Raw genomic sequence first — 16,225 nt, 5'->3', positions numbered from 1 at the left:
AATAGGGGGCATGGCTGGGAAGCAGCATGGGAGAACTTACACGAGGGAGACAGCTCAAAGGGCTGGAATTCATCCTGTGCTTGCAGGAGGCACAGGTTCGATCCCCAACACTGCATGGTTTTCCCCACACACTGACAGAAGCAAACACCACATACTGAAGCAGAAGTAGCACCCCCCAACCCAGCATCTCCAAACATTGCCCAAAAAAAAAAAAAAATAACTGAAATTGAACGATACCTTGAATTTGATGTGTGAATTTGCCAAAACTAAAATGATACACTTTAGGTTTATGCCTTTCATTGCCTATACATTGTATCTTAAAAAACTGTACTGACCTTTAGAGATCTTCCCGCTAAAATATTTAAGAGGGAAGTTGAACTAATTGACACCTGAAATTTACATGGAAATACATCCAAAAAGGAGATTAACTGACTGCTACAAACATGGACATAAAATCATCATACGTATGATGCAACCAATAAAATAAAAGGCTAACTGCAGAATTTCAGTGATGAGTCTTTAGATTTAACTATGCAGTTCTTTCAACTTCTCTTTATATTTGAAATTTTTCATAATAAAACTATTAGAAAGCTGTTAGGGCTATTTAATAGATATTAGAAAGCTGTTAAAACTATTAGAAAGGAGAAAATGTGCTAGAGTTATTCTATATAATAGTCTCTAGTTGTCCAAGATGGCATGGTTAAAAGAAGTTCACCATGAGCTGGGGATATGGCTCAAGTGGCAGCACATATGCAAGGAATGTGTGATTCCCAGGTGCCATCCCCATCACTGCACTTTGCCAAAGAACCACCATCACCAATGAAAGTGGAAACCATAAGAAAAGGGCCCCAAAGAGAACTTGAGGGATCGGGAAGGGTTGCAGGTGGGCAGTTTGCCTAGTATGCAGCCCACCTGACCGAGTAGTTTTAAATATAAAACCACCCGCAGGAATTGATTCCCGATTATAAAGAAAGCAGAAACCCAACCCCTGAGCATTGCTGAGAGTGGGGGGAAAAAAGGAGAAGAGATTTAATTACTTCTTTGTGCGTGTGTGGGCTGGAGCAATAGCACAGTGGTAGGGCTTTTGCCTTGCAAGCTGCCAGCCCAGCCGAGCTGGGTTCGATTCCTCCTCCCCTCTCGGAGAGCCTGGCAAGCTACCGAGAGTATTTCACATGCAAGGCAAAGACTGGCAAGCTACCTGTGACGTATTCGATATGCCAAACACAGTAACAACAAGTCTCACAAGGGAGACGTTACTGGTGCCCGCTCAAGCAAATCGATGAACGACGGGAGGAGAGTGCTACAGTACTACAGTGAATGTGTATGTGTGAGATCTGGGGGCCCCACCTGGAAGGGCTGGGAGACCATACAGAGCTGGGAACAGAATCTAGGCTTCCCACATGCCAAGCATGTGCCCAGTCTGTTGAGTTATCTCTTTAGCCCTATATTAATAATCTTTTAATAATCTTATTAAAGCTTTCAATCATAATAAAACCTATTCCTTAACTGTGTTAGTTAATGTATTTTATTCAAGATTAGTTGCATGTCTCTATACTTTATATATATGAAATATGGCTTCCTACAAGAATTTAATCTAACATTCTGTATACATGTCTCAGTATTCTTTTATGGTTCTTACTCTTGGGGGCTTTATTTTTTACATTTCATGACACCAACCCATTATTTTTCAAGATGCCTTTCTCTTAATCTTTGTCAGAAAATTTCCTTGCTACCTCTGGAAGTCTTGTTTAAAGGTTTTGAAAAAATCTCAAATACCCCAAGTCAAAGGTCATAATACATTATTCTTTGCATTCTTAGATGATTCCATTATGTTAAGTTATAATTTAATAATATGTACTGACAATATGTAAAATTCTCTGAACAATCCTCATGTATGTATTATACCTACTTTTAAAACTAGACAAGGAAATCTCAAAGACGTAAAAAACTTGCCAAAACCAGGTGTGGCCAAAATATTCCTCCTCCCCAGCCAAAATCTAAACATTTAAATTTACTACTACTCAAGGTTGATGATTCAAAGACTAAGTATTATTCATGATTTTATAAAATGCCTGGAACGCACAAAGAAAATAAAACCTGCATTTTACAAAACTTTGAGAGCTGTGTCAGGAAATGTGATAAGAATAACTCTGGAGTCATTCTCAGACTATAGCTTAAGTTTCTATTAAGGTAAAGGTAAAGGCCCTCCCGTTGATCGTCGATAAAAAATACAAAATTTTTTATATTTTTTAAGTATAAAAATATAAATATAAAAAATATAAAAGTTAAATCTTGGTTAATATTTTACAACAATTACTTCATTTTTAATAAATCACCATTTTTAACAGAAAAAAAGTATCTGGAAAATAGGCATATTTTTCAGTTACGTACAAAATCTCTTTAAACTTTCCATTAAAAAAATGTGCAAGTATAAATTTTACATATTACAGTTTTTCCTTAACAAAATCACTAACTTAAATATTCAGTATTTTGGGAGAACTATGAAAAAGAAATATATTGTAATCTTATTGAAATGTACAAAAAAAATGAAGTACTAAATATTATTATTAACCCCCTATACAGATTATAAAAAGTAAGTTTTTTAATATTCTACAGGCAAAATATGAAAACACTGTTGACTATAATCTGAAGTAAGAAGACATTTTGTAAGTTCCCTTTTCATTTCTTATCAAAAAGACAGCAAAAAATTCTTCTAGATCACCAAAGTTCAGAAGTTCCATTTCAGAATTTTATCAGTTTCAAATATCACACTTGCAAATAAATGCTATTTATTTAACATGCAAATGGTTCACCAGAGAAGAAAAGAGCATTTTAAGCCTAGCATTTAGTCCCTAAGGATCTAGTTGAAAAGCCAGACAAGCCCTTGAACTTTATCAAGATAAATCCCTGGCATTCACTAATCACCAGAGAGGATCTTCAAATTAGATAAGAGCAAGAATTTTGGCATGGGAATGAACACAAACACCTTGCCAGCCACAAAGGTCCACACCCTGGCAGCCTTTCAGCAAGGTTCCACTTATGTAGCTGTTACTCTAAACTCTCCAGCTATTGCTTGGAAGTTGATAATTCTTAAGATATGAGGAGAGTTGTGATTTCTGACACAGCATTCCAGAGATAAATACATGATCAGAGGGGTGCTTTGAAATTCCCAAAGATATTCTACTAGTCTACAGCTACATGAAAACAGTTTATCAAAAGGTGTCTCTTGTAAGAAAAAGACAGGGAAAGCTAAAAGTCAGCTAGTCATAAGGCAATATGTTAAATGCACACCAGCAATTCAAGTACCGTATATAAGATGAAGAGAATGCAATTATCAAAAGTGCCCTTTGTTTTCTATTTCAGTATAAAATCTATTTTCTAAGCATGGTTTCCTAAATAACTGTATAATCTACACACTGGAAGCACCAGAGAAGAAGAGATTTAATATCTACCCTACTGATAAAGAAAGAAATGACAAAATATAAAAAATTTAGACTAAATATAAAATTCTTGACTATATTAGTACTATATCAATTTTTAAAACTAGTCTTCTTTCTGATGACTAAATCTAAGATTAATAGAAAATAAAATTCTAGAAGTTCAAAGTATTTTTCAAACTTGATCTGTTACACTACTCCCCACCTTTAAAATAGTTACTGGTATTAACAATTAAATATGTGCTTTTTTGGGTCATTGTAAACATATACATCTCCTTTTCTAAAAGATCATAAATTTCATATTCTATTATAAACTCACTTTTCATTTTATAATATGTATTGTCATTTAACATCAATACATAGTATTTGGCTTTTGCTCTTAAAAACTCCAAAAGTATGTATGTGGTTTATGTATTGAAAATAACATGCACAACCAATCTTCTTAGATTAACAGCAAGTCCTCAGGGAACACCCAAGAGACAGAGTCTAGAGTCAGAGGGCCAGGGTTCAAAGCACAGTTCCACCATTTATAAGCATAAAGGCTTACACTGTTCACTTAATTTCCCCGTGCTTCTGTTTCTTAATCTGTAATGAAAGAAAAACAGTATCTATCTACCCATCCATCTCTACCTATATCCAACCTATATAAAAGTGTGTTTAGAAAAGTCCTTCAGAGTAGAATACAATAGCTGTTAGCCGAATTTTAAAATCACCCTTAAACATTTTTATAATTGCATGTATCTTCCTAATAGACTTCTAGAGATGTATTTAAGATTACATATTGAAATTTTTAACACTTCTAAATTTTTTCGAAAGTAAATGGTGCAAATATGTCCCCCAACAATGCTGCCTTTACTCTCATTAACATTAGGCATCACCTTTCAAAGCTATACTCTAGAAGTAAGATGAGGGCAGTGGGGCAGGTTCTTAGTACTTTAGTGTATGCCAAAAGCATAAATATTACACTGCTGGAAACTGTATTTTCTAAATAATGAAACTTTAAAAAAATAAAGCTGATGAGGTCGGAGCAATAGTACTGCAGGTAGAGCACTTGATTTATATGTGGCCAACCTGGGTTAGATCCCTGTCACCCACTATGGTCCCCCAAGCCCATCAAGAATGATTCCTGAACATTGCTAGCAACACAATAGTAGCTGGAGACTTCAACATCGCCTTATCACCTCTGGATAGATCAACAAGAACAAAACTCAGTAAGGAAACATTGGCTTTGAAAGAAGAAATAGAAGAGAAAGGGCTTAGAGACCTACATAGGGCTTTACAAAAAGCCCGAAAAGAAAGAATACACATTCTTCTCCAGTGCGCACGAAACATTTTCCAAAATAGACCATGTGCTAGGACACAAAACATACCTCAATAGAATCAGGAAGATAGAAATAGTATCAACAATCTTTTCAGACCACGACCCAGCAATACCACTCCTGGGAATATATCCCAGAGAAGCAAAAAAGTATAGTCAAAGTGACATCTGCACTTGTTTGTTCATTGCAGCACTCTTTACAACAGCCAGAACCTGGAAAAAACCTGAGTACCCGAGAACAGAAGACTGGTTAAAGAAACTTTGGTACATCTACACAATGGAGTACTATGTAGCTGTTAGAAAGGAAGAAGTCATGAAATTTACATACAAGTGGTACTACATGGAAAGTATCATGCTAAGCGAAATGAGTCAGAAAGAGAGGGACAGACATAGAAAGACTGCATTCATCTGGGGAACATAAAGTAACAAAATAGAAGACTAACACCCAAGAGTGGCCGAGATTAGTACCAGGAGGTTTGTTCCATGGCTTGGAAGCCAACCGCACATGCTAGGGCGAAAGGCAGCTCAGATAGAGACGGGAGCACGAAATAAAGGGTGTTGGGAGGATCCTCCCAGGATGGGAGATGCATGCTAAAAGTAGACTATAGACCAAACATGACTGCCACTCAATGCCTCTTTTGCAAACCAAGCACCCAAAAGGAGAGAGAGAACAAAAGGGAGTGCCCTGCCACAGAGACAGGGTGGGATGAGGAGGTGGGGGGTGGGAGGGATACTGGGATCAGTGGTGGTGGAGAATGGGCACTGGTGGAGGGGTGGGTACTCGATCATTGTATAACTGAAACCCAAACACAAAAATTTATAAGTCTACAACTGTACCTCATGTACTAATTAAAGAAAAAAAGAATGATTCCTGAGTGCAGAGTTAGGCCTAAGCCCTAAAAACCATTAAGTGTGACCCATAAACCAAAAATCTTTAAAACGTAGATCTAATTTCTCTCATGACTATATTTGTATTTATTTTCTAATATTATATTTTTGTTGTTAAATTAAGTTTGATATTCAGTATTTATCATGTTACACTAACAACCTGCTATTGTTACATTTGTGACTTTTTCTAGAAGATTACTAACTTGTTGACATTATTTAAACATGATGAGAATGTTCTGTTGTCTGTAATATGTACTCAAGTAATTAATGCCAAAATATACACATACTCAACAAATAGTAGTAATGACCAAATGTCTCATTGGCTTTAACAGCTTACACTTGAGTGATTTCTTCACAAAAGTGCTACAGACTTGATATATGGTTTATATATATATGATATATGATATTCATATCCTATTCTGATATGAATTTACATCAATATATGATGTTTTGCTGTTTTCTCTTTAATTGCAGGACTGAACGCTTGGCCGCTACAAGCCTGTGGTAACTTTTCTGACATCTCCTGCTTAAAACCCCAAAGGTCATTAGGATTGTGAGGTCCCGCTTTCAGGGTCTGTATTCGTACTGAAAATCAAGATTAAGCAAGCTTTTGCCCTTCTGCTCCACAGGAGGTTTCTGTATCCCTGGACTCCGCACCAGGTTGTTCTCACTCAGGGCACCGCAGAGGGGGGTGGGCAAGAGTCCTCCCCACCCCAAGGGACCCAGCCCTGGCAGCCAACCTCCACTACCCAACTGCCGCCATGCTCCAGGCCGCTTTCCGGACACATCATAAGACACTTCTTCCCCATTTTCCATAATTACCACACCACGTTTGATGAAGTTCAGACAACAGGCAACACATCATCACTGTCACTATCCTCCCGTTGTTCTTCGATTTGCTCGAGCAGGCCCAGTAAGGTCTCCATTGTGACATTTGTTACTGTGTTTGGCATATCAAATACATCACGGGTAGCTTGCCAGGCTTTGCCATGCAGGCGAAATACTCTCAGTAGCTTGCCAGGCTCTCAGAGAGGGGCGGAGGAATCAAATCTGGCTCTGCCAGGCCAGCCACGCTCAAGGAAAATGCCATTCTGCTGTGTTATCTATGTATCTATATCTATATAGATACAGATACAGATATAGATATATAGATATAGATATAGATATGGATATAGATATATAGATATAGATATAGATATATCCCTCTTGGAGAGCCCGGCAAGCTACTCAGAGTATCCTGCCCCCATGGGCAGAGCCTGGCAAGGTCCCCATGGTATATTCGATGTGCCAAAACTAGTAACTATAATAGGTCTAATTCCCCTGACCCTGAAAGAGCCTCCAATCCAAGGCTGAAAGAGCCTTGGGAAAGATGAATAAGGAGAGGCTGCTAAAATCTCAGGGCTGGGATGAATAGAGACATCATTGGTGCCCGCTCGAGTAAATCGATGAACAGGATGACAATGATACAGTGATACAGTGATAGCTGTACAGTGTTATACAATTTAATAAGGGAACCAGGGCTCAGGAAAACAAGGTAATTTGTCCAAGTTCCCTAATAAAGTGACAAAGTCGAGTTGTTTTGTCTGATTTTTAGTCAATAAAGAAAAAGACATTTTAATCTAGCAGTAACTAGATCTATAATATTACATTATAGATGTTTCAATAAGTTATTAATGTAAGATTTAGACTCTGTCACCCTCCTCACCCCAAGACTTGACCAAACTATGACCTTTAAACAGAAATAAAAGGGACAAGATAACAGAATAAAGATCCCTTATTAAATTATATTGTGTGCTTTTCCAAACACCTTAATTACCATAAACAATTTTAATTAGCTTGGTTGTCTAATGTGCCAGCCCACAGAAATTCTGAAATAGAAAATTAGATGATGAGAGGAAGTAAAAGCCAGAAGCAGCAAGGATAAACAATGAGGAAGGTTATGATAAAGACATGACAACACAAAAAAGTGAAATCCACATCAGGAAATCCATTAGCCAAATCAAGAGGCAAATGGAGCAGTAGCAACACACACACACACACACACACACACACACACACACACAACACTGAGTAAAGTAGAATGTCTTCATACATAATGAGTGAATGCATTTAATGGCAATATAGAATATCAGAGTATCTTTAAACAAGAACAACATAACAAAATCTAGAAACCTAAACCGAGAAACCTAGAAAATGAACAGAATAAACACAATCAGTAATGAGACAGAACTATATACCACGTGCTAGAACAAAGCAAGAAAAAAAAGTGTCACTTCTGTGCCACCAGTGCAGTAAATTAAACCTAATCCTGACTGAGTGATGATTGGGGGTTTTTTTTGTTTTAGTTGTAGGTCACACCCAGAGATGCTCAGGTATTATTCCTGGCTCTGCCCTCAGGAATCATTCCTATTGGTCCTCAGAGAACCAGATGGGATACCAGGGATAGAAACTGGGTAAGCCATATGATGGCAAATGCCTTATCTACTAAACTATCTCTCTGGCCCAGAATGTTCTACAAAACAAAACTATCATCTTCTAAAATGCCTAGATTATTAAATTTAAGGAAAAACTGAGAAAGTGTTTTTTCAGGTGGAAGTAGAACAAAGTCATACACACCCATACACATGCACGCATGCACGCACACACACACACAATATATAAGTCTAACCTGGAATCTTTCATTATAAAAGACACTACTGAAATAACTGATGAAACTGGGGAAAATTTATTTTTGTTGGGACTACCTCTGGTGATACTCAACTAAACCAGACTGGCTGAGTCTGAGGAAGCAGTGATGTTTGTTCTTAGGAACCAGGACCACAAAGTCAAGCACTCTGGGGCTCTGAGCCTCCAATACCAAGAAGGATAATGATAAAACCGGGCTCAGGCACATGAATACACCATATCACACACCTCGTTTTTATAATTTTTATAAACTAGACTAAAACATCAATCTAGGGGTGGAGAAATAGAGTGTAAGGCACTTGCCTTGCATGCAGCAGACCAGGGTTCAATCCATGGCATCCCATATGATCCCGTGAGCAAAGAGCCAAGAATAAGTCCTGATCACACAGCCAAATAGCCCAAATAGCCCCAAATAGCCCAACATAAATAAATAAATAAATAAATAAATAAATAAAACACCACTTAATACTAAAACTACAAGATATAGCAGTTAAACCAAATTCCTATTTAACCTTTAATTTTTCATTATTTATAAACAGGAACATATCCATAATGAGGTTTGGTGCCGCCAGCAGGTCATCTCTACCTGTGAGGAAAGTGTAGCAGCAGCAGCACGATGGTGCCTTCAGACTTCTAGATACCCCAAAATTGCTGCTGTGCCTTTGGCCAGACCCCAAAAACTTGGCGCAAAGTTTACCAAGAAAATAAACAGCCAAAAGTTAGGTATGTGGGAGACACACCCACAAACCACCTCTGGCTCGGCTATATAACTGGAGGCATGACCTCTCTGGTTCCTGATTGAACTGCTTAAAGGCCATGATCCCAGAGACTCGGAAACCAATCTCGAAACCCAATGGCTTTTGGCAGAAATGCGTCCAGTCCCTGCAGTAGGTTACTGGCGCATGAGCCACCCCGGGGGAGAAAGGGTGCTGTCCCTCCACCTGCTCCCTCTTGGCGGCTCTGTAGCCGCCATCCTCCAGAGGCCATTGGACTGTCAGGTTTGGGCCCGCAGAGACAAGAGCGGGGCCTCAGGAGATGGGGGTAGAGCAGGCCCTTTCCTCCCCGCCCCAACGAGACCCTGAGTAGCAGCCCACAAACAGCCTCTCTGGCTCCTGCTCAAGCTGCCTAACGGCCATGATCTAAAAGACTCAGAAACAAATCTCAGAACCCAGTGGCTTTCGGCAGACATGCATCCGGTCCCCCACAGTAGGTTACCAGCGCCGGGCCACCCCAAGTGGGAATTGGTTTCATGCCTTGGCCTGTTTCCCCTGGCGGCTCAGTGGCCACCATCCTCCAAAGGCCATTGGACAGTCAGGTTTGGGCTCACAGTGACGAGACACGCAGGGCCTCATGGGATGGGGGTGCAGCCTGCACTATCCTCCCCACCCAAATGAGACTCCCGGGTTGCTGCCCACAAAAGGCCTCTCTGGTTCCTAGATCAAGCTGCTTAACGGCCATGGTCCCAGAGACTCAGGAACAAATCTCAGAACCCAGCAGGTTTTGGCAGAAATCCCTCCAGATTTAATTGTTAAAATTTTGGAATTCCAAAATCGTGCAGCCACTACTGAAGTCACGCAACATCATATGTTATTCATAACCAGCAATAGAAAATACAGCTGCCTTTTTGGCAGATCTGAGTGTTGGGGCAAAATCCCAAATAATAATGGTGGATCTTGTGTCGAAATATTGAATGTAATCAAAGTAGAGAGTAATGTGGAGATCATCTGCCCCACAGGTAAGGGGGAGGGTGTGGGATGGGGATTATACTGGGGGTTTTGGTGGTGGGAAATGGGCACTGGTGAAGGGACGGGTGTTTCATCATGGTATAACTGAGACTCAAACCCGAAAGCTTCGTAACTGCTCTCACGGTGATTCAATAAATAAATTTAAAAGTTAAGATGGAGTTCATGCCCAATTCAATCATCCTAATCAATGGCTGAATAAATAGCAATACACCTACATTAAAAAAAAAAAAACCAGAAACATACCAAAACAAAAGCCCATTTACATTACCTGTCAAAAGACCTGAACTGCACAGGCTGCTCCGCAGACAGATCATTAAGAGTGCCAAGGCAGGATGGTGGCAGGAGGGCAGGATCCACTGTGACTCCATCTGCTGGTATGTTCACTAGGCTGCGGAGAATGTCCTTCACATTGACATTTTTGGAAACGGGAACTGATGGTACAGCCTTATTATCCAACTCATTCCCTTCATCATTTTTGGTTTCCTGAGATTTATTGACTTCTAAAGAAAGAGTGGAAAGCACCTCACTGACTGCATCTGGACCTGCAATGACACTGGGAGGTGCTGCCTGAGGAGCTGCGTCCACACGGCCTCCTAAACCGGAAGCTGTTTCTTCCCCAATGCCTGAGTCCCTTCTCGGACCAGAGGATGACGTGCACTCAGATTCTTCCACTGATAATGCAGCGGCTGCACTTACAGTTGGTGTGTTTTCTACATCTTGCCCAGAAAACAAAAGAAATACAAATAAAACATTAGTATCAATATTTAACATGTGCTACACCTACTGCCCAAAACATTTTTAAACAGATGGTAACAACGTACTTTCAAACTGGAAATCCCTCCAAAATGAACATGATACTGAGTTAGGGGAAAAAAATAGAGAAGGCCAAAGCCATATTACAGTGAGTAGGTTACTTGCCTTACATGTTGCCAAGGACCACCAGGAATGATCCCTGAGTGCAGTGCAGAGGAAGGAGTAACCCCTGAGCATTGCCAGGTGTGGCCCCAAAATAAAACAAAAATTTTAAATCCTTCAGAATAAGGTCCTTGGATAATATGAGTCTACTAAAATAAAAATTTCATCAGAGCAAGGATTTTGTATTTTTCACCTCCAGTACTTATGACATTTGAGCCCCAAACATGTCAGCAAATAGTAATGCCAGAATTATTTCCGACTTTATTTACTATTGCTCATATCATTACATACTATGCTTTACACTAGCAAGTTATTTGTGATCTGCTGAGCACGAGTAATATTTTGGGTTTCTATCCCTTATAGATTGACAAATCTTTGGACAGTAATCTACAAACCTTAAACATGGATGCTACTACTCCTCCAATATATTCAATATTATTCAATACATATTCAATACATATCAATAATTAAATGACCCTAAAAATCTAATAAAGGGGCTGAAGCGATAGCACAGCGGGTAGGGCGTTTGTCTTGCATGCGGCCAACCCAGGTTCGATTCCCAGCATCCCATATGGTCCCCTGAGCACCACCAGGAGTAATTCCTAAGTGCAAAGCCAGGAGTAACCCCTGTACATTGCTGGGTGTGACCCAAAAAGAAAAGAAAAAAAAAACTTAAAAACTAAATTAGGTCTGTTAATTTTAAACATGTCTCCACAAGGATCAATAAAAAGAGCAACAATTCCTTTACAGCAGACTCATAATAAAAATGCAAAAAAAGGGAACAAAAGCTTACACTATGTCTAAAATAAATAAATAAACAAATAAATAAAAATCTAATAAAAGAACACTCCCTTTTCTCTCATTTCTTCATTCACTTTGTTCCAAACAGAAATGCTCTATTTTCCAAATTTAATGGACAGCAAAAAAAACATTTTGTTAAATCCACTGGTCAGTTCTCAATCCCAGTAGCATCTGACGTAGCAACAACTGATTAGTCCTTTCAATTTGATGATCTGGAGGAGTGGGGGGGGGGGGGGTAACTTTACAGCACACCATGCTTTTCTTGTATTTCATCTATGCTATCCTTGTTAATTTTCTTTACCTTTTTTTCTCCTTTTTGTTTTTGGGCCACACCCAGCGGTGCTCAGGGCTAACTTCCGGCTCTGAGCTCAAGGCTCACTCCTGGCACTTCTTGGAGTGCCATATGGGGAGCTGGGCATAAAAGCCAAGCCAGCAGCATGCATGTTATTTGTGATCTGCTGAAGATGGGTAATATTATGGTTTTCTGACTATTATAGATTGACAATTCTTTGGACAGTAATCCACAAAGTTATGCTTTACATAACCCTGCCAACTTATAATCTTTCCAGGCCCCTCTGATTTCTTAAACTAGAGTAGTCCTTATTCATCCTATGTTCTCGTCTCATCCATAATTATCTCATCCATGATGCTCTTGGTGCAACTATATCCAAAAATAAAATCACATTACGCTGAACTGCCTCTCTGCACCTTCTCTTCCAGATTGAACATATATCTCACACTTAAGAGGTCAAAAACTGCATTTATATCCCAATAAAAATGTTTTCTTTTGATCTATCCAACTGCCTCTAAAATCACTCTAGACTACCTACTGCTTCTCACATAAACATACCTAACATTTTAAAATCCTATTTCATCAAAATCAAATTTTATGTAGAATCTAAATGATTCTCACTAGTTCTACAGCATCCATCTGAGTTAATCCCCAAATCACCTCTTGCCTGAGTTACTACAACAGTCTCTAAACTGGTTGTGTTAGACTATTATATGAGCTATCTTATTGGTATGGGCCCATGATTCTGGCTATTTAGCACTTTGAAAAGTCCTTGAATCTGGGATTGGACTGGACTTTTCCTGACCTATTTTTTCAATCCAATTGAACATGACAGAAGTAACACCGTGACAATTTCATGCTCAAGTTTTAAGAAGATCTGGCAGTTTGTACATTCCTGGAAAACATGAACATCCCTTATAACAATCAAGCTACCTGAATTGAGAGAACATATAGAGAGATTCCATAAAAACACTGAGGTCCTCCTAACTAATGAAGGAAAATCAGGGAATTCAACTGAAAGCAGTGTGCAATCTCCAGACATAAAACCCCAGCTGAATCTCATCAGCCCCAGACTCTTGAAGCCATACTAGCTGACGCACTAGACATGAAAAGAAAAGGTAGCTCAGACATCCCAACTCCAGTGAAGATCACCTGGAGCAGGGCTGAGCCATGCAACTGTGACCTGTCCAAGCAAAATTCACAGAATCATTAAAGGACTAAATTGCCCAGGTAATCAGCTACTAAAGCTCCGAGGTAGTATGTTACACAGGAGTATGTAATCAAAACATCTGAGTTTTTCCTTAGATTCTGGAATATACTTTCATGGCAAAGTCCTAAGGATTAAACAATATAATTGTAACACTTATAGTCAAAAACTTCCAATAATTTCTTGTTACTTTAAGGTAACAGTCATACCCTATTTGTACTAGTCTTTTTCTGATATCTTCCACATATATTTTTTTCTTTCCTTAGGACTTAACATTTAAAACATTACAAACTTAATTATATCCTTATTTTCTGTCTCCCTACCAGAAAACAAGCTCTATAAAGGTAGACTTTTTTCCTGAATTGTTCATCAATACACCCAAGTACCTAATAAATAATAATTATTAAATAAATAAATCCCCTTATTTGGGTTGCAACTATTTCTATAACCACAGTCAAAGCTTCTCTAATCAGTTTATCTAGAACCAGAAGTTATTTTTACTTCTCTTCTGTTTGTTTTGATTTGTTTGGGGGTTACACCCAACTATGGTCACAGCTCACTCCTGGCTCACACTCAGGAATTAATCTGGTTGGTTTTTGAGAAACCATATGTGATGCGAGGATCAAACCTGAGTCAGCAACAGTTTCTGGGTTCACAACGTTCTAGGCAAATGCCCTACCTGCTGTACTATCACTGCAGCTGTCTATTACTTTTATTATTATAGTAAATTTTGTTGGTTTGTGGATCATATCCAGTGGTGCTCAGAGTTTACTCATCAGTTTGTACTCAGGGCTGACTCCTTGCTTTGCACTCAAGGATCACTCCTAGTAGAACTCCGGGATCATAGGTGGTGTTGGGATCAAAAAGGGTCAGTCACCGTCAAGAGCAGCACTTAATCTGCTATACTAGCTCTCCAGTCTCTATTAGAATCCATTTTTAACCAATCTGTCTCTTAAAAGAGAACATTCATTGTTTATCCCTTTTGTCTATTTATATTTTGGGGAAAACTCTGCTATGTAAAGGGGGAATTCCTGTGCTTGGGGTTCACTTCTGGTGGCAGTGAGGAGATGATGTACTGTAGGGGACTGAGCCCAGGCCTCCTGTGTGCAAAGCATGTGCTCCAGACCACTGAGGTATTTCTCTGGTCCTGAGTTACTTATACTTCAAAACAAATGCTGACATAAATGAAAATGATGGACACTTAAATTGCTCAAAGAATAGCACTTTTTGGGGCCTGGAGAGATACCACATCTCTATCTTGCCTTAGGGACTTGACTTGCATGCAGTCAACCTAAGATTGAGCCCCAGTACCTCTATATGGGCCCCCAACCCCTCCAGGAGAGATCGCTGAGCACAGAGCCAGGAATCAGCCCTGAATAGCACTGGGTGGGGCCCAAAAATCCCAAAACCCAAATAAAAATCAAAAACAGTAACACTTTCTAAGCTATAAAGAGAGTACTGGGATTAAGGCAATTTGTCTGGATGAAGCCAATCTTGGTTCAAACTGGAAGGTCCCCTGAGCACTTCCAGGAGTGACCCCCAAGCACAGAGCTAAAAGAAGCTCCCCAAGCAGGGCCAGGTCCAAAAGACCGCTGTCACCTCAGAAAAAAGATAATACTTCCACCATAACATTTTAAATAGATGGTTCAATTAAAGAATAGATACCTCCCAACTGCAATAACTATATGGTACTTAAAACATTTAGTTACTTTTTTTAAAAGTATGCTTTTATTTTATATATAGAGTCAAATTCCAAAATCAGTCTGTTAAGTAGGTAACACGTCAGAGAATAAAACATGGTAACTTACCAGTAAGTGATAAATTTCCACTTTCGCTACCAGTTTCCTGAGTACATCTTTCATTTTGGGGTTCCAAAATATCTCTGTACTTTGAGACCATAAGAACAGAGATAAAATATACAACTGCCAATGCTAAAAATTGAGCTTGCTTGCTATCCTCCTGAAAAAATATTAAAAATAATTGATCATACCACCATTACATGTTTTTTTACCTTTATCGATGAAAATATTTAAATATAAAACATGTCCGCAAATCTTTAGATATGTCTAGAAAAAAAATTCACCCAAGAAAGATTAGCCAAATATTCTTGGGGGAGCAGGGGAGAATTCTAAGTCAGAGTTTTTATACTTGTGAAATATGGAAAAAAAGAATTTGACTAATTTTTGTTTTTGAGGCCACGCCCAGTGATGCTCAGGGGTTACTCCTGGCACGCACTCAGGAATTATTCCTAGCAGTGATAGGGGGACCATAAGGGATGCCAGGATCGAACCCAGATCGCTGCATGCAAGGCAAATGTCCTACCCAACTGCACTATCTCTCCAGTCCCTTGGCTCATTTTTTCTAATAAAATGATTCAACCTAAACAGATATAAACTTTAATATATGTTAAATATATCCTTGGCCAGGGATGTATTCTAGAGGTAGAATTTCACATGTTCAATTATCAGCACCACAAAAATAAAATTAACAAATGGTATAAAAAACTAATACACCCAAAAGCTAATTCATTACTAAAAGAAATACAAGAGAACATCAGGAATGGGAAAATATTCCATGTTCATAAATTGAAGAATTAAAATTGCTATAGTATCCATCCTACAAAAAAAGTATACCAATTTAAAAAATTGAAAAATTGAAAAATAAGTAAAACTGTATCTGTAACACACCATACACCAAAATAAATTAAAGTCCTAATAGGCTTTAAAAGATAAAAAAAACAGCAATTATCATTACATATGAAGTATTTTTATTTTTAATCATCAGAAATAAAATATATAAAAACAAAACTGGAGAGATAATACAGGGGTTAAGGTATTTACCTTGTAGCCTGCCAACCCTGTTCTGAATCCCTCACAACACATATAGTCCCCAGAGCACTGCCAGGGATCACACTTGGGCACAGAGCTCGGAATAGCC

At 38.8% G+C, this 16,225-nt stretch overlaps 1 protein-coding gene across 2 annotated transcripts in view; it reads right to left on the bottom strand.

Annotated features, from left to right (window-relative positions):
• The window catches only part of LRBA (LPS responsive beige-like anchor protein), a 600,455-nt gene that overhangs the window by 459,532 nt on the left and 124,698 nt on the right, over positions 1–16,225 (bottom strand). For both annotated transcript variants that reach the window (XM_056119139.1, XM_056119141.1), the window contains exons 28-29: positions 15,097–15,247; positions 10,342–10,789 (exon numbers count right to left, since the gene is read on the bottom strand). In XM_056119139.1, the coding sequence (XP_055975114.1) occupies positions 10,342–10,789; positions 15,097–15,247 (599 nt within the window). The remainder of the gene's footprint in view (positions 1–10,341; positions 10,790–15,096; positions 15,248–16,225) is intronic.

The sequence above is a fragment of the Sorex fumeus genome, unplaced genomic scaffold (assembly GCF_029834395.1).
Source record: "Sorex fumeus unplaced genomic scaffold, SorFum_2.1 ptg000039l, whole genome shotgun sequence".
NCBI lineage: Eukaryota > Metazoa > Chordata > Mammalia > Eulipotyphla > Soricidae > Sorex > Sorex fumeus.
The sequence above is the reverse complement of the archived record's forward strand: the minus strand, read 5'-3'. Positions and strand labels throughout refer to the sequence as shown.